Source organism: Actinia tenebrosa, unplaced genomic scaffold, assembly GCF_029948245.1.
Source record: "Actinia tenebrosa isolate PJP-AT-01 unplaced genomic scaffold, QUT_ActTen_1.0 PGA_scaffold0__85_contigs__length_37466705, whole genome shotgun sequence".
Lineage (NCBI taxonomy): Eukaryota > Metazoa > Cnidaria > Anthozoa > Actiniaria > Actiniidae > Actinia > Actinia tenebrosa.
This window is the reverse complement of record NW_028292569.1, coordinates 13,603,751-13,622,281: the sequence shown is the minus strand read 5'-3', so window position 1 is coordinate 13,622,281 and position 18,531 is coordinate 13,603,751. Positions and strand designations below refer to the sequence as shown.

Below are 18,531 nucleotides of genomic sequence, written 5' to 3'. Positions count from 1 at the left end.
AAAAAGAGACTGGCACTAAGGGGCAAGGCCGCTGTTCTTTTCTTCTAAACAGGTGTTTTTATATTTATTTATGTAAATTAACTGTCATTGTAGTGGAGAATACCTACAGATCGCGATCGAGAAAAACATGGCACAGAAAGAGGTAAGATCAATACTTAGACAGCTATCAACGAGCTACTAGTGTTACAGTAGAATAAAGCTTAAGATAATTTCAAGATCTTGTGGTTTATTTTTCGATTTTGTTTTTAAGATTTTGATTTTGATTTTAAGATTTTTTCATATTCGATGATTCTAGCTGGTATCAAAGGGTCGTAGTTTATTTTAAAATAGGTCGTTTTTGTATCCAAATTCAATAATTAAAGAAAAGCAAATATCACCGACACACTCAGTTACTTTATATAGACTAGCTGTCTTATAGTCTTTCACCTGATACTTTACCTGCCTATACTTAATCAAATTATATAATTTCACGCCTTGAGACAACAGAATTAAGTATATAAGTAGAACTTGCCTAACTCACAGATTGAACCCTGAAACAAACTCAAGGCTGATCAGAGCCAGCTCAGGGCACAGCTATATTTACAGATAGAATATAGTCCGGGCCTTCACAGTTCCCTGCGCCATCTTGAAAGGTAGCCGTGCCTTTGCATTGAAGCAAGACAAACCGGTGAGCTTGCAATGATTGAGATATGTGAATAATTGTCTGAAGGTGTTTTAAAAAGGTCTCTATCATTGCAAGCTTACCTTTCTTGCTTCAATGCAATTAGGCATGGCTACCTTTCAAGATGGTGCAGGGAACTGTGAATAGGGACTATTGGAAATTTAGTGTGTCAGGATTTGCAGAGGGAGGAAAAAACCCAAATCAAAGGAGAGACCTAATAAACATGTGATGCCAATAAAGCCAGGAATCGAACCTGAGATCTCAGCCTAAAGGTGAGAAGTGGGTGCACTATATCGCTACTATTACTATGGATTTCACCCTTGATTGCCCCGGGCCATACATGCAGACAATATTAGCATTTTTTATGTTAATTAAAATAGATATTGCAAAGCCTTGTGGGATTGAAATGCGAACAAACATTGCAAATAAAGGCTTCAATTACATGGAAAAGAAGAAGAATATCAATTGAAAAACCATAGTTCTTCCATGTGAATTGGAAACAACAAGACTACAAAACATTGTTGCAGCATGTGCGCTTGGCCTGGCTTGTCCATATTTCTATCCCATGATGCATTTGTGACATGATGCGTGGAAAATGCTATTCGTGGTATTCATTGTTTACTGAACAGGGTAACAAGCTATGGGGAGGCCGATTCACAGGTGATGTAGACCCAGTGATGGAAGAGTTTAATGCATCAATAGGCTTTGATCGGCGCATGTGGAAAGAAGACCTCGAGGTAACAAAATATTCATGAATATATCACTGGCCATAAATATTTATATTTTTGAAATGAATTTTGAAATAATAATTATTCATTGATTGACAGGGAAGCCAGGCTTATGCCAAGGCACTGGAAAAAGTCAATCTTCTGAACAACTCTGAAATGATGCAGATCATAGATGGTTTAGAGAAGGCAAGTAACCTTTATGGCCTGCTATTAAGAGTACATTTCCTTATTTTATTTATTATTCCATAGTATTTCTCATTATGAGTCAACCTTTCCCACCCCTGTATTACTTGGACAAGCACAACTCTCCCCACAGTCACCACCCTGGGGCATTTCCCTTGATAATAATGTGTTTTTTTCTATGAGCACAGATCAAAGGTGAATGGTCAAGTGGCAAGTTTGAGTTGAAACCAGGAGATGAGGACATTCACACTGCAAATGAAAGAAGATTGAAGGTAATAGGTATTAATAATATCACATGATGAAAGATAATAATGATGATTGTGATGATGATGATGATGGTGGTGATGATTGTGTGGTGGTGGTGATGGTGGTGATGGTGATGATGATAAAGACAATTTTGATAATGATGGTGATGATAACGACAACGATGATGATGTTGATGATGACGATGATAATGATGAAGGTGTTGATAGTGATAATTATCATGTATAGTAAGTGTTCTGATCTCTAACAATATTTATATTATTCTCAGGAGTTAATTGGAATTGTTGGTGGTAAGCTGCACACAGGAAGAAGTAGAAATGATCAGGTATTCCAAAAAATGCCTAGCAAATTCTACTAGCCTTATAAAACTATAAGAATCAAAAATTTATATTTTAACTTTATTCATTAATTATATTATTTTTTCCAGGCACAAGTAGATGCTAGGTAAGTTTCATAAGCCCTTGATATATCAACAGTTTGAGTTTTTGGACCCATAGAATTAAATAATTAAGATAAATTAATCGATTAATTAATATTGTTTGATCAAATTAAGTTGATTAAATTGATATATCAACAATTTGAGTTTTTGGACCCATAGAATTAAATAATTGAGATAAATTAATCGATTAATTAATACTGTTTGATCAAATTAAGTTGATTAAATTGATGATTAAATTCTAGGTTATGGCTCAGGTCTGAAATCAAACGGCAAAAAGAATATCTTGCAGATTTTTTGAAGACAATCATCAAAAGAGCAACTGAGTAAGCATTTTGTTTAAAAAAATGAATATATTTACAAGAAAACCCTCACTGACTCAAAGTTGAAAAACTGGAGAATACAGAGGAACACCCTGAAAGCAGAGGAGCAGGGGAGGTTCCAGGGTTGTGCTTTCAAGGGGCATCCACCTGTAAAAGATAACAACCAAATAATAATAATGATGCAGTAATGATAAAAGGGTACTATTACTCCGACGAAGGACCAGTGTCCGAGTTGCAATTTTTTAATCTTTTCACGGTGTAAGATTTACCCTTTTATCATTACTGTTTCATTAGAAACACTGACGCAGCTCACACTAGTTTTTAGCTAGTTTTCTCTTCTTAATAATGATGACAATGATGATGATGATGATGATGATAATAGTAATAATTAGGTGCCCCACACTATATTAAAAAGACAAGCATTTTAACCAATACACCATCCTTCCATCACATGCTTGTAGTTATTCATGTATATATTATTATTTTTTAATTCATAGTGAAATTGATGTCATAATGCCTGGATATACCCACCTACAGGTAGGAAAGGCCAGTTAATCATTTGTCTCCATAGCAGCACAGGAGAGGCCTCTCCCCCACCCCCCACCCTACCCACCCACCTCTGTGGCATTTCTTCACCCTCATCTCCAATAACCTTGTGTCACTTCAATTCTAATAAATATTTGCTTAATATTAATCTTTTTAAATGATATGATTTCTTTTCAGCGTGCTCAGCCAATCAGATGGAGCCACTGGTTGTTATGGTAACCATATCTCTTTTGTTAAATTATTGTTAAACGAAGGTTTTCAATCAGTTGAAATTTTTGTCCCTCGGTACAGAGAAATATTGATATGAATGTTTTGATTTCAGTCATGCTTGGGCTTTTCAAAGGGATGCAGAAAGACTTCATGAAGTTGCATCACGAGTAAATGTTCTTCCATTGGGAAGGTATTGACCAACACAAGTGTTGAATTTACTCCGCTATTTTTATCAAATGTTTTCTAGTACATACTAGAGTTACACCTAAAGTTGTTCTCAATTCTGTATAGTGGTGCTCTGGCTGGCAATCCGTTTGGCATTGATAGGCGTTTCCTTGCAAGAGGTTAGAGTTTTCACCGATGTGTGTATTCATCTATAATCCATCTATCCATTCACTCACCCATCCATTATTCCATTTATAAGTCTGTCCGTCCCTCCGTCCGCCCAACCATTCATATGTCCGTCCGTCCGTCCTTCCATTCCTTCATTCATATGTCTGTCCGTCCGTCCGTCCGTCCATCCACGATCCTACCACGCTATCAACTATGCATTTGTTCGTTCCTTCGTTCCTTTCTTATTCACTAATTTATTCATCCAACATGGTAGCCCAAGATAATTCTTCAAGTGTGTGTTTTGTAGAGCTTGGTTTTTGTGAGATCAGCGGTAACAGCATGGACGCAGTTGGTGACAGAGATTACATTGCCGAGTTCATGTTCTGGGGGACGATGGTTGCAACGCATTTGAGGTAACGCATACTCAGTAGAAATATCCCTCTTTCCTAGCCTGCGTTTAACCGGTATAGTTTCTCTCGAAATAACATATAATAATATATTTCGAGAGAAATTATGCCGGCTGAACGCAGGCTATCTATTGATTCCATGATCGAATTGGAATATTTTGAGGTGGGATGAAAACCGGAGAATCCGGGAAAAATCCGAACCATAGAGTTGAGAGGCGGCGCATTTGAAGCGCACATCCAACCTTGCTTCCCTCAAGTTTCTGAAATGACTAAAAACGTGAGAAAACCTGCGATAAAACTACTGCGTGTCACGAAAAGCAAGTGATTGGCTCAACGGATTTCATCGGCGCGGTCACGGTACGGATTTTAACTGACATACATTAAATACAAAGTTTTCAGGTCTGTGCAACCATGGTCGAATTTAAAAACGGATAAGATTTTTGGTTTCTGTTTTTGTTTTTAGTCGTTTGGCCGAAGACCTTCTCATCTACAGCACTCAGGAATTTGGTTTCGTGAAGCTCTCTGATGCCTATAGGTGAGATAACACAAAGACGCCTAGAATAATGGTGGCTCTCTTTACCTTTGGTGTAATGTTTCCCATTTCAGACCACGTGTCATTACCTAGAGTATCATTTCTTTGTTTAACGGTTACGCATGAGAACTGACACACGAATATGGATGCAACTCAAACAAAGAATATTATTCTCAAGAGAATCACATGTGGTCTGAAATGGGAAAACATCATGACCCACAAGGTAAAACAGTCTATTACAACATTTTCAAACTATTTGGTGGGACATTTTGGTTTTTCGTGTTGGTTTTTTCGTGACTTTTGATTGGTCCAGAGGGGAAACCATTGGCATGTCAACATATTTGGTTCCCACTTAAAAACTTTTATCTCTCAACAGCACAGGAAGCAGTCTGATGCCACAGAAGAAAAACGCGGACAGTCTTGAACTAATACGAGGAAAATCTGGCCGAATATTTGGACGAGTGAGTCATCTTTTTATTATTTTTTTGTGTGTGTGTGTGTTTTTTTTTTTTTTTTTTGTTTTTTGTTTTTTGTGTCTAAAGAAGAAAACATTTTCCCGCGCTTTTTGTTTGGGGAAAAACTTTAAATTGGATCCATTCTAAGTATTAAGGTGTTTTTGCTGCTTGGACAGTTGTTAAAGATTTATTTTTGTGTTTCTTCAAGCATATTTTTCTCGGAAATCCATTCTATCTGAAGATTTTTTACGAAGATACCAAAACTTTGTCCGCACTTTTTAGTTAAAAAATATATGGATCTATGTACCTTTGCTATCCAATGGCTTTTTCAAGGTATCAAAGGTTTTTCCGGGCTTTTTGGTTTAAAAAAACCTTTGGATTCATCCCTACCTTCTTCAAAGTTATCCGAGTCAAAGGTTTTTTGGCGCTTTTTTCATTGGAAAACCTTTGGATCTGGCTTTTTTATATTAGTCTTTCATGGTCCAAGTAAAGTTGTTGTAGTTGTAAAAGAGAAATTTTATAATTGATCTTGTATTTTTTTCAGTGTTCAGGATTCCTGATGACATTGAAGGTAAAAATAGGAAATCATTCAAACCATTTTAGCAATATTCCAAACTGTTTTAATATTTTAATTTTCGTTTAGATTGGTTTTCATAAACCCATGAAAAGGATTAGTAGACCCTAATTCAATTGTGTTCTTTTGTTTTCATTAATTTACTATTCTTCGATTGCACGTTACCTCATCGCGGCCATGTTGGTAACATTTAACAAAAGATTTCTCATTAGCAAGCATCGTTAACGCCACCACAATGGCCGCCACGTTTTTGTCTTGTAACTCTCTTGGGAATTTTTGCAACCCATCAATTACACACTAACTAGTGTTATCTGTTTCATAGTTATATATAAATAATATAATTTTCTTCTCTTCGTTTTAGGGTTTGCCCAGTACATACGACAAAGACTTACAGGTCAGCCGTATTTTTGTATTCAACTCAGTCGTAACTTATAAAGTGATTTTATTTGGCCCTTGAAACAAAGTTGTATCGTTCTTTAGAGGCTTTGCACCATCACTTGATGGCAACCATGACATTATAGAGGCATAAAAATAGTCTTTTTACCCTGGGAAACTGAATTCTTTCTTATGTAAATCATATTAGACCAGGTTTAATTGTTCCTGCCTCCTCCCATGTCTGCCATTACATGATGGTACAATAATCAACGCTTTCTCTTATCGAGATCCTTCAATTTATTTTCAGGAAGACAAGGAGCCCTTGTTTGATGTCTGTGACACGTTACGTGGTCTTCTTCTTGTTGCTACTGGTACTCTCGCCACTTTAACAGTAAGGAGAATTGAGTGATTTCACTAAGCGTTTTTCATATACAATGTATAATGAACGATTGGATTAATATCTCGATAGATTAATAAAGAGAGGATGAATGCAGCTCTCAGTCCAGACATGCTGGCTACAGACTTGGCTTATTATCTTGTGAGGAAAGGGGTAGGTAGTTGTGTCATTATCATCTTCATCAGTCATTATCATCATCAGCCATCATCGGCCATCATCTTAATCAGCCATCATCATTGATAAATCATCATCAATCAGTCATCATCATCATCAGTCATTATCATCATCAGTAGTAGTTATAATCAGTAGTAGTCATCATTATCATCATTGTCAGCCATCATCATCAGTCATCATCATCATAAGTGGGTCCCCCCTCCCCTGCCCTCAATAGAGGAAGGCATACCTTCAATAAATCTTTTTATGAATTTTAGGTCCCATTTCGGCAGGCTCATTCGTTATCAGGAGGAGTTGTCCATCTTGCTGAACAGAAGAACTGCGCACTGAATAAACTGACAGTTGAAGATCTTAGAACAATCAGGTATGCCAACAGGATTTTGCACAGGGCAGATCTAGGGGTTGGTCATATTGGCTACCACCCTTCCCTCCCCTATTCTTCCCCCTCCCAGGTTTGATTCCTGGACCCTGCATCACATGTGAGTAGAATTTATTAGGTCTCTCCCTTGATTCGAGGCCAGATTCAATTCTATCTGTGAATTAGCCATACCTTGATTCGAGGCCAGATTCAATTCTATCTGTGAATTAGCCATACCTTGACCTTGATCAACCCAAAGGTTATTTCAGTGTATTGATAAAATTCAATCCTTTTGGGGGGGGGGGGGGTGGGATGGGGGTGAGAATGCCTGAAAACACCTAATATCAAGCTTTGCAAACTTTATTTTCTTTCTCGATAGCCCTCACTTCCAAGACGATGTGAAGATAGTTTGGAACTATGAAAATAGTATTGAACAATATAAAGTTGAAGGTGGGACAGCCAAGGAATCAGTGCAGGAACAGATCAACAAACTTCACCAGTGGATAAACTTATATCTCACAACTAAATAAGTCATAGAATGTTCATATCCATGTACATGTCCAGGGCGGTGACACCTTAAAAAGTTAGATAGACATTATTATTATTATTATTTAAGGAATAATTTACAATTGGCATTAAATAGGCTATAAAATGAATGTTTATCAAGGAGTGCCTCGAAAATGCAGGAAAATCTGTACTATTTCCTACATCCCCGGCCTAGAAACTTTGAAAACCCTTAGATAAATAGGCCTCTAATTGTAAGATATTACTTCCGCTTACAAGAGATTACTTCCGTATATTATGCGTGTATCTATTAATTAGCATAATTGCACGTGGAAAATAAAAGCAGAATATTAAGTGAGTCCATCTTGTTTCTTGTTGTGGTTAAACTAAAACACTTATGCTTAAGCGTAATGTTTTGCCCATTTCAGATCAAGTGTCACTTCCCTAGAAGATTATTTCTTTATTTAAAAGTTTGAAAAATTCACACAACTTTACAATACACGAAAAAAAAACGGGAACGAGATTACAGGATATCTCTTTACATCGAAGAGAATTCCTTGTCTTGATATGTGAAAATATCCGTAGACAACGCAACGTCTTCAAGAACTTTTACTACACTGATTTAAGCTTAGTTTGGGCCTACTTTTATGGGAAAACCTGCATTCTTAAGACCTTACACATCCTACGCAATGTTGCACGCCCTAGGCGCAAACAGGATGTCCCAAACACGAACTTACGTAAACAAGCGCCAAACCTAGGCATGACTCACTGTAATGTAATTACGTACGGAAATTATTTCTTGCTTACGCATTTTCCACGCAAACAGTTAACTAAAGAATTACATTCCTATGTGTACACGAGGCATTCCTAATTAAAAATATAGATTTATGACTAAATAATTACTGTCCAAAATAGTGTCTTTTGACTCTGTCACATAGGAATGGCCAGTAGGAGTCTAAAATGTAAAGTACAGCATCACATCCGGTCTAGAGTGCAAATAATATACCCGTGAAATAGTTAGGATTAAATAGGAGATAGTTACACATAGGAATTCAGTGAGACATGACAAGGGCACGGGCGTTTACTAGAATAACAACTCATTACGCAAATGAACGTTTTTTTCTAACAAGTTTATTGAATTGAGCTAAAAATCAAGACACAAGACGCACATTTAATTCTGCAGTAAATCATGACACAAAAAACCCAATACGCAAATGAACGTGTTATCTACCATTTTTATTTGTTTTATCACGCTAAAGATCAAGACAAGACACATTTATAAACTAAAACAAATCAAGACTCAAACAACTATAGCTAAAAAAGACCCAGTCACGGCAAATGAACGTGTTTTCTACCATTTTTATCTTTATATTTTTTATAATTAAAATTTGTAGTACATCAAAATCGTTATTGATTAGATAATTTAAAAAGCAAGTTAAATATAAATTCGCCAAGGTCTTCCATAAAATCTTTTTACTTGTTCCTTGGAAATGGCGAGAAAGGCATAAATTACTCCAATGTGCATGTTGTGTTCCAGTACTCCAGGTGACTTCTGCGTATTGGCTTTGGCCAGCCCAAAAACCATTTCGCTTGAACCGTATTAGCCCTACTTGTTTGAGCTTCGTAGAACGCCACTTTAGCTTCTGCCCGCAGTGTGGACAATTAATGAAGAAAAACTATCGTCGTTTGTAATTTAGCTTTAAGAACGAAAAAGCAATGACTTAAACACTTAGACAATTTGAAGATTATACAGTCATCAGCTGAATATCAAGTCATAAAACATGAATCAAGCTCCACTTGTTGTTTAACAGATACGAATTCGAAAATGCGAACATGTCAAATTATACGAAGGAAAAGCATGTACAATAAAATATTGTTTCAGTTTTTGCAAGCGCCCTTGAGTAGCACATGTGCACTAGTTCATCCGTCACGGCTCGCCTATTTCTTTGACTAATTGACTTAGGCAACCAATAGCACAAAGTTAGCTAGCTATCTATTTCACGGGTATATTATTTGCACTCTCCCCCATAGTAATCCAAGAAGCATGTCTTTTCCAAGATAGCTGTACATGCTGTACGGCTTTCCATATTATAAAGCCCAAACAGAGCTAACAGTTGGGGTTCGAGTCTGCTTATCTACGACTGTTTCTTATCTACGCTAGTTCTTGCGGGTATTTTAATGATATACCGGAAAGAGAGCCAGGATACGATTTTCAATGGTGAAACCAATGTTTTGACCTAAAGCTTCTTTGGAAACTACGCCGTTTAACTGAGAAACGTTCGTTTACATGGGGATGTGGTTGTTAAGAAGTGTTTTGCTGAGATTTAAAGGAAAACTAGCAAGGTTTGTTGTCATTCTTTTGGTGTTTCTTGTCGCATTTAATTTTTTCCTTTTCAAACGAGAAACTCGAGACGAGACAGATAGATCTAACCACTTGAAAAGTATTCTAATAGACACTGAGAACGGTGAAAAAACGTTTAAAAGCGAGTTAGAAACTCGTTTGAATGGTCTACATAGGGCCGGAGGAGATGGCGGTAAAAGGAAACGTCGTTCGGGTAAAAATTTGAAGCATTCTCTGAGAAAAAAGTTCCAGGGAACAGAGAATGTTAATTCGGAATTAGTGACAGCGACCAAATTACAAGATTTGATCGAAGAAGTATATCCGTCCAATTCTATAAAACATGAAAATAAACCACAAACAAAACCATTACAAAATAAAGAAGGCGATAAAATCAGCGAAGAAAGCATGGAAAATGTTGATAGAGAAGACAAATTGGTTGCTAATCCAGTTGAACGTGAGCTAATTCCGTACTCTTGTCCCGAATTATTTATTTCTCGTATTGAAGATATTCAGTATGGAAAGTGCAAACCCCATAAACCGACCCTTGAATCTTGTTTTTATGCTGAACAGTTATATTTTCTGGACAAGAATTTAATTAAATGTAAGAATAAATACACGGTAGAGATCTGCAATGTCAAACTAGACAAAACATATCAAGATATTGGGGTATCGAGTATCCACGTTAAATGTGACAGATCTTTATGCTCGGAAAAATGGTATTCGACGTCTTTGGCTGTGTGGACTCTGGATCCCCGGAATGGTGAAATTTCAAGGCTACAGTCCTTCTCTTCAATCATAAAAATGGAGGAAGAATTACCACGAATTATGATAGAAACTATCAAGAAAAAGATTAATTTCGTTGTTCTCAAGTGTTCAAGAAGAAAAGATGGCGAATCTGTATCACAATTAATTCCAATTGATCCTCGATTGACTATAATAAAAAATGCGGGAACTAAAAATTCTCGACCAAAAAAAGACATAAATGTAAATATTCTGCTCCTGGATTCTGTGTCAAGAGGCCACTTCTATCGTTCTCTCCCGAGAACTATAAATTTATTGAAAAACTGGTCGAGTTCGGAAATAGCACCGGCGAATGTGTTTGACTTCGAACTGTTTCAAGCAATACAAGGCCATACAGCCGAGAATACGCATGCGCTATTCACTGGGAAGACCCTTCCGCCTCATCTTGAAGACGAGTTCCCTCCCGTAGAGATGGGAGTCGCGTTTGGGAAGTATGTTAAAGCTGGTTACCAGACCCTTTGGCAGGAGGACCTTTGTTGGAAGGGAAGCTGGGGATTAATGACAGACATGGCTGTGATGGAGTGGGAAGAGTTGGCCTACAAGCTACGAGAAAATTTCATCGATAGCATCGGTAATAATTTGCTTTAGTATAAATACACAGGTGATTATTGAAAATCTCGCGCTCTGATTGGTCGAGAAACTCACACTATTACACGATAATCACCTCCAGCGATAATCCAAAATGGCGGCCAATCGCTTTGCTGCTGTTACCGGAAAAAAGTCTTTTATCTTCTTTTTTTCCTTTTTTTTGAAAGAATCACCTGTGTATTTATACTAAAAAAATTATTTGCTCGAAGACTCGCGTCTCGGTAAATATTCCCCGATATTCACTTCGCCTTCGGCTAATAATTGTTAAATAATATAAGACAAATGTGAATATACCAGTTTCGAGTTCCGAATTACCGCTGTGTTCCTTGATTACAGACTGTTTATACTCAGGATTAACCTCCTATCAGCGTCTAAATATTCCCAATTAACAACGGTAAAGTAAAGAATCAAAACAGAAACAGAGAACTCAAAACTGAAATATTCTTGTGTTTTGGATTGTGCCTGCTTTCAAACTAGTTATGGACTTCTGACGGGGCTAAAATGCGGACAGATTTTAAATTTTTCGAGCACGTAAGCAGAAAAAAAAAAAGCGCGGAAAATCATGAAGGAATTACTATACGCCAAATAGAAATGAATATGGCGACCAATTTAAACAACATAGTTCTCGAGTTCACTTGGAAACACAAAAGCGTTTTCACATGTACGAGATACTAGTCAACCCCCCTCCCCCTCCCTCCCCCCAAAATATTTATTCAAATTGGTCGCTATATTTCGATTCGTTGAATAGAAACCACGTTTTGGCCATCTGGTTTGCTGACCAGTGGAGTGCGGACTCGATTAATCAAAGAAACTGCTGACCAGAACTACCACAGACTCGATGAGTGTTTTACTGCCTATTAAGCAGTTGACTCTTTGATTGCTACAACCAGTAAAATATTACCTTTTCTACTTGTTTTTTAAGGTATCACTCATTCTAGCTGCGAAATCTTGAAAGCTTACCACCTGGTAACGCCTTTCAACGGCCCAAAAGGCGACCAAATTTGCTACAATGGAAGATTTCAGCATGAATATCTCATGAACTACACTCTGGATACTATAGACGCCATTAAATCCACACCCACAGCTCGGCCGCTCTTGTCCTACATGAGCTTGAGCGTCGGGCATGATAACAACGGGAGACGAATCCAGACGCTTGACCAGTCATTGGCTGATTATGTTGACAGACTAGGAAAAGATGAAAACACGTTGACTCTCATCCTTGCTGATCATGGGAACACGTATACAGAATATACCGTAACGATTCTTGAAGGGCGCTTTGAAATGTACCATCCAAGTCTATTCATGATTGTACCAAAGAATGTGGCGAAGATGCTTGGAAGCAAGGCTATGAGGGCACTAAGAACCAATCAGCGTCGGTTAGTGAATATGTATGATCTACATCACACCTTGATGGCATTAGCAGGTCCCCTGGACAAGGGGCGTGTCTCACCTCGGGGGGTATTCACGCCAATACATATTAATCGGACATGCAATGATATCAAGCTTCTTACTCCTAATCTGTGCGTGTGTGAGGGATGGGACAGCCCTACTACTAACGACACACTAAAGATATCACTGGTCGAGTTCGCTGTCGGTGAAATAAATAATTTAATCGATAAAACGTTTTTGGAAGGCTCAAAGGGGAAGAAAAACTCGTTCCCATTACTGAAGTCCTGTCGTAGATTGGTTCCTGTAAGGTTTGAGAACGTCCGAGAGAGGATTAATCAAAAGGGGTTGTTGCGAACGACGATGGATATCCATGTCAAATCCCTCGAAGAAAATCCTGGCCAAACAGAAACATTCCAAGTTGAAATTGAATCGAAGGAAATCCCAGATTCAAACTCTATGGACCTTAAACTCGTCCACTTTGATCGTATGTCGGTTTTCGAGAAGTACAAGAAATGTAGTGATATTGGAGTCAGTCCCTTACTCTGTATATGCTCCAACACCCCAAAGCCACACCTGCTTGATGATAGCGAGCGTAAGATCGACATTTCCATTGTAAAAAACATCCTTGATTCATTTCAAGCACAGGCTACGGTCGAGTTCGTGGACGAGCAAGAGTGTGTGTTACTTGTTCGACGACATCATTCCAAGGAAAGCTTTAGCACAGAGTTGGCTAATTTATGTCTGGATTTTGATATCGCTGTGTTCGTTAAGGTTGATGATCTCGATAACATGAAGCTTTCTCGAAATTTGCCTGCTGAGTTTAGGATTCCTGCTGGAAGCGTGCGATTTGTTTTCGCCGCGAGGAAGGACCTCGACTATTGGACAAGCAGTTTTGACATCAAAACACGCGTCACAAAAATTAAAAATAGATCTCATTGACGAGCAATTAAAACAAATTGATAGAAATCACGTGATCTATTCCAAATGACGACCAATCGAAACAGAGAGCAAGTTACTTCTTACAGTAATCAAATGACCTATAGAGGTTTTGCACCATCACGTGCCGGCGCCATAATCCAGCTTGGACTGCCTGTGGTTAGATGGCAGAACAATAAAATCCCTTTCCCTCTCGGGAATTGAATTCTTTCTCATGTAAAACAATTGTATTGTTCCTGCCATCTAACATGGCTGCCGTCACGTGATGGTGCAAAACCTCTAGCAAATGACTTCTTCCAGAATTCATAGGACCGGTTGAAAATGATGACCAATCAAATAGAGAGAGCACGTGAATTCTTCCAGAAGTCACACGATGTAAATGACCAATCAAAACAGAGAGCACGTGAATTCTTCCAGAAGTCACACGATGTAAATGACCAATCAAAACAGAGAGCACGTGAATTCTTCCAGAAGTCACACGATGTAAATGACCAATCAAAACAGAGAGCACGTGAATTCTTCCAGAAGTCACACGATATAAATGACCAATCAAAACAGAGAGCACGTGATTTCTTGTCACTGATAAACAACAAAAAATAGTAAAACAGATGAACCACGTGACTTCTCTGCAACACATTAAGCAAGCAGTAAGTTATACACAAACCACGAGACCGACTATCACGTGGTGTTATTACATTAAAACTCATAAGGAGGAAAAAATCTATTCTAAAATAAGAACAAATAATATTTTCTAAGATTTTTAGAATTTCAAAATTAATGCTGATACATTACGTACAAAAAAATTGATTAAAATAATTCACGCGAAAATTTTCCCCGTTGTTATTTTTGTGTCTTGACAGCTTGGTTATCACTTATTGGTTACAATCAATTTTTGATTGAGCGTCAGTTTTTGTTTTACACAGTGACCCACGGCTGTTTCAATTCAAATAAAAAGCGACATTAGGTTCCAGGAGCACGATTGACCGAAATTACGCGGTCAGCTGCACCGTAACGAGGCTTTTAAAATGGCGCCGAGAAGGATCGTTACTTATGAAAGAAAGTGGTTGTTTGCGGCGTTTTTATTTATTTCATGGTTAAGAAATAATAATTTTGCTTTAAGTAGCTTCAGAAAAAGAACATTATCTCTTAGCTGAGAGTCGTTCAAGTTACGAGGATACGCCGAAGACTTTGTTTTTTGATGTTTACCTTCCATCTGGGGAATGATCGAGAAATCGTGCACGTGCAGTTTATCGCAGAGTTGTGGTATTTTCGAGGAGTGTTTCTCAATACAGGAGCAATTGATGACTCAGGTAAGCAAATAATTTGATGTATAAGCAATGTATTTATTGTCATATCGTGTTTTCTTTTTATGAATTATTTTTTGTGGATGCAAAGTGGACCATGTTTTCGCGTTGGTTTCGATGTTGGAATACTTGATCAATCGATTGCTTTCATCGTTTACTCGACTTCCGGTGTAATTTCCCGCTTTTTTTTACACGCGTCTAAAAGTGTTACCCCCAAAATCAAGTGTGGCTTCTTGTCCAGGTTGTTTACTTTCTTGGAGCCAATGATGGGGACATTTTAATTTTAGTTTCATGTAAATTCATTTCTATTTTTATATACAATCTATTTACGTGTAAATCTGATATTGTGTAAACCTTATTATTATGTTTATCCTCAGATTGATATATTATAATTATAGTATCTCTCGATCAATTTACAGTAGCTTTTGAAACTTGGTAAAGCAAAAATATAAATTTTTCTTTATTCTTCGCAGACTTTTCGCTTCTTTACTTTTGGTGTTTTTGTCATGTTTGCTGGATAGCAACGTCTGTGATGCTCCAACATGACTTTTTCAAGCTTGTCGCAGCCTCGTCTTATGCAGGAGTGGGAGCGTAAGAGGTCATTAATCTCATGATGAATTGATTCGACCCCTTGCTCACCAAGCAGCCCCATACCAGTTCCATACCTACAAAGTTATTACATGTAGTTAAATTGGTCAATAAGGATCACAAGTTTATTATTTCATGACACTCTTTACAATCAACTTCATCATCATTGTTATTACCATTATTGTTATATTACTACTGTATATTATTATTATGACAGTTATAGTTATTATTTTATAATAGTTACTACATAACTGATACCTCTTAACCCATGTGATCATGTGATCCTCTAAGAAATGCATTTTTGGCAAAACAGTTGCACGAGGAAAGTTTTGCCTGTACACTTTCATGAAACTTTCAATTTCTTTCTCTGAAAGGGAAGACAACCTTATCAAGGGGATCTGGCATGACTCAAAGCGATCTGGCGTAACAAATCACGCCATATCTCTTTGTTCACAACTCAAGCCTCACATCAGTGCAAGTTTTGAATTTGGTCTATAATATATATTTTGAATGTACTGTAGATCTGTTTATTTATGTGTCTGTCCTCTTTTGCCACGAATCGTCATTAATTAACACTGGTACTTTAAAAAATGTCAAAATAACTTAAATTTTTTGCCATTAAGAGGACAGACAATATAGACCTGATGTAAATGTGCTTTTTTATCTTTTTGGAGTGACAATACTTATGAAAAATTCTTATTTTTATTTATCAAAGCAACCAATGGGAATAGCACATACTCTTTGAAAACATTCCTTTGCCCTCACTGTTTCTGAAAATTAGTTAACCAGTGTGTATAAAATGTTATTATTGTTAAATATACATATCTTACCAAGGATTATGATTTGGCTATTGCATAGCTTTTCTTTCGTAGTATATATCCTGTGGTATTTCCCAAATGATTCCAGTGTTTCTTTAAATTTCTGCTTCACATCATTGGCCTCTTGTATTAAATTGGGCATTACTTTACTAGAGACAACAACTGGTACCTCAACTAACAGCTTGATATTTGTTTCCTACAGGTAATGAATAAGGGATAAGAGAAGGAACAAAACCATCTATTTATTAAAAAAACCTATATTTAATTTTTTTTTCTTTTCCCACTTAGATTATATGTAGCTTACAATTATTTATAGTATTATATAGAGGAAATGAAAGCCTCCAAAAACATAATTTAATACCTTAAGGCATTTGTGTGTGTGGTTGCCATTGAATGTCCCACCATGATAAGCCTGGCGTTCAGCACCAATCTGCTTTAATTGCTTGTCAAGTTCTTCCTTACATGGCCCTTTTCCACACCACGACTTTGACCGAATGTCTTGAACTTTCTTTTCCTGACACAAATGAAGATGTGGTTATTCCACTGCCTATAGGATAGATACTTGTAAGGGCTGCAAAGAATAAAGTTGCGCCCTCTACGAAAATGGTTTTAACTCATACCATTAAGCAAACGCTATCAAACTGATATGCCAACGCTGCAAGTGATTGTTTTCTTTAACCTTTCAAATGATGTTTAAGACTCATGGCCGTTGCAAAGGGAGAGGCTGGGCTGGCAGTGTGGGGAAGGAGGGAGGCTTGGGTGCGTACAGTTTTCGGCCACAAAAAAGTACAATCTATGGAATGTATTTAATTCATGAAGTGACTCTCCCCCCCCCCCCCCCCCCCCCCCCATCATTTTTCGAGGCTTGCTTCATCCACTCACGTCATTGCGTGCAGCAAAACTCGGTGTTTAGCTTTCAAAATCTATTCGCTACTGAGATTCTAATCATATACTTTACTATACTTACAGTTCCGCCAGTTCGTAAAACAACGGTAGGGGAATCGGAAGCGGTCAACTTTCGTTTCATTAAATGAGTTGTCAGGGACTCTTCTACCTGCGACAATGGAGCCGATAACGGGGTTTTCAGAACTTCGCTAACAAGCGTGGTGCATCGACCAGTCGTGTAAGAGGTGCAGCTAGACTCGTGTTGTGCAAGCTGTTCGAGTTTTACAAGGGACTTACAGATAGCACATTCTAGACAGGATGCTGACAGGAGGTTTAATAGTAGTCTGGGCGGCTTTCGAAGCTCTTGAATCTTAATTATCCTCTTGCATACGGGACACCCAGCACCGTCTCCGACGTAATGAATCCAATTCTCGATGCAAGAGTAACAAAAAAAAATGGTCGCAACTTGCTTGTAATGGCCTGTCCAGTACTTCACGACAAATAGGGCAGATCAGCTCCTTACTAATATTGGAAAATCTCTCGATGCTTGGCATGGGATTCATAAGCGCCGCCGGAACTATTTCTGAAGGAATATATATTGCCTTTTGAGAAGGGTTAATGCCATCGCTTCTTAAACCTTGTTTGGGGCGTCCTCTTCCCTTTCTCGCCTTTGGTTTTTTGCCTCCCCGGTTTCTTCTTGCAAAACTCTCGCATGTTTCACAGTCTTCTTTTTCATGCGGGTGCCAAACAACTGGTTGAGTGCTGCACTTGTAATTCAAATTTTTGCATGCGTTAAAGCTTTTCACGTAACAGTTGACACACACATTTTGTGGATGAACATTTTCGTCGTCGTCTTGGACAGATAAACCATATGCGACTTGTAATTTGTCTGCAACATGGTTTGTAGACGTTTTGTAAACATATCCTTGCGAGTTTCCCGCCTTAAATCCACAAACACGACAAGATACCTTCAGTTCACGCAAGTGAAACTCCATTACTAAATGAGAATCGAAAATATGTTTTAGTTGTCGATGTTATTTAGTTGTAGTTCACGTAAGTGAAACTCCATTACTATAAACTTGCTACGCTTTCAGGGAAGCCATTCATCTGTCAATAAAAAAGCTTTTAGACTAAACCAAAAAAAACTTCATTAACCTGTATTCTAAATTTTAAGATGCGTATCAAATGAGAATCGAAAATTTGTTTTAGTTGTCGATGTTGTTTGCTCGTGGAAGCCGTAAACACGTATTGAATATCTTTATTTTTCAGGATTACGTGCTCAGCCACGAAACTTAACTCGGTAGAAAAACCCTGATTTTTGCGAAGAAAAACGTTTTTACTTCCATAAATAAAATGAATTTCGATAAAAGATTAGATTAACTTACCTGTATTTCGTGTTTGGAATCTTAACTTGAAAGAAA

The 18,531-nt window shown here is 37.6% G+C and overlaps 2 protein-coding genes and 2 long non-coding RNA genes across 4 annotated transcripts; 3 read left to right on the top strand and 1 right to left on the bottom strand.

Annotated features, from left to right (window-relative positions):
• Positions 1–42: 42 nt before the first annotated feature.
• Positions 43–7,819, top strand: LOC116299954 (argininosuccinate lyase). Its single transcript, XM_031708687.2, has 20 exons — positions 43–142; positions 1,291–1,398; positions 1,489–1,575; positions 1,761–1,844; positions 2,105–2,161; positions 2,264–2,280; positions 2,518–2,598; positions 3,093–3,132; positions 3,319–3,356; positions 3,464–3,541; positions 3,643–3,695; positions 3,992–4,097; positions 4,555–4,626; positions 5,000–5,084; positions 5,623–5,649; positions 6,014–6,046; positions 6,335–6,418; positions 6,497–6,577; positions 6,856–6,962; positions 7,336–7,819. The coding sequence occupies exons 1-20, from the start codon at positions 128–130 to the stop codon at positions 7,484–7,486; spliced, it is 1,404 nt and encodes a 467-aa protein (XP_031564547.2). The 5' UTR covers positions 43–127; the 3' UTR covers positions 7,487–7,819.
• A 1,600-nt stretch (positions 7,820–9,419) lies between these two features.
• Positions 9,420–14,343, top strand: LOC116299944 (uncharacterized). The gene is made up of 2 exons (XM_031708676.2): positions 9,420–11,173; positions 12,113–14,343. The coding sequence occupies exons 1-2, from the start codon at positions 9,748–9,750 to the stop codon at positions 13,516–13,518; spliced, it is 2,832 nt and encodes a 943-aa protein (XP_031564536.2). The 5' UTR covers positions 9,420–9,747; the 3' UTR covers positions 13,519–14,343.
• A 113-nt stretch (positions 14,344–14,456) lies between these two features.
• On the top strand, positions 14,457–16,243 carry LOC148913543 (uncharacterized). Its single transcript, XR_016120098.1, has 2 exons — positions 14,457–14,825; positions 15,293–16,243. It is a non-coding gene; the product is annotated as an uncharacterized LOC148913543 (long non-coding RNA).
• On the bottom strand, positions 14,838–16,336 carry LOC148913542 (uncharacterized). Its single transcript, XR_016120099.1, has 2 exons — positions 16,238–16,336; positions 14,838–15,484 (listed from the first exon to the last, which is right to left on the bottom strand). It is a non-coding gene; the product is annotated as an uncharacterized LOC148913542 (long non-coding RNA).
• Between the last annotated feature and the right edge of the window lie 2,195 nt (positions 16,337–18,531).

Coding starts and splice junctions, on each gene's coding strand:
- LOC116299954 (XM_031708687.2), top strand. Junction 3,542..3,642: donor AATGTTCTTCCATTGGGAAG/GTATTGACCAAC, acceptor AATTCTGTATAG/TGGTGCTCTGGCTGGCAATC. Junction 5,085..5,622: donor CTGGCCGAATATTTGGACGA/GTGAGTCATCTT, acceptor TATTTTTTTCAG/TGTTCAGGATTCCTGATGAC.
- LOC116299944 (XM_031708676.2), top strand. CDS start 9,748: ATGGGGATGTGGTTGTTAAGAAGTGTTTTGCTGAGATTTAAAGGAAAA. Junction 11,174..12,112: donor AAATTTCATCGATAGCATCG/GTAATAATTTGC, acceptor TTGTTTTTTAAG/GTATCACTCATTCTAGCTGC.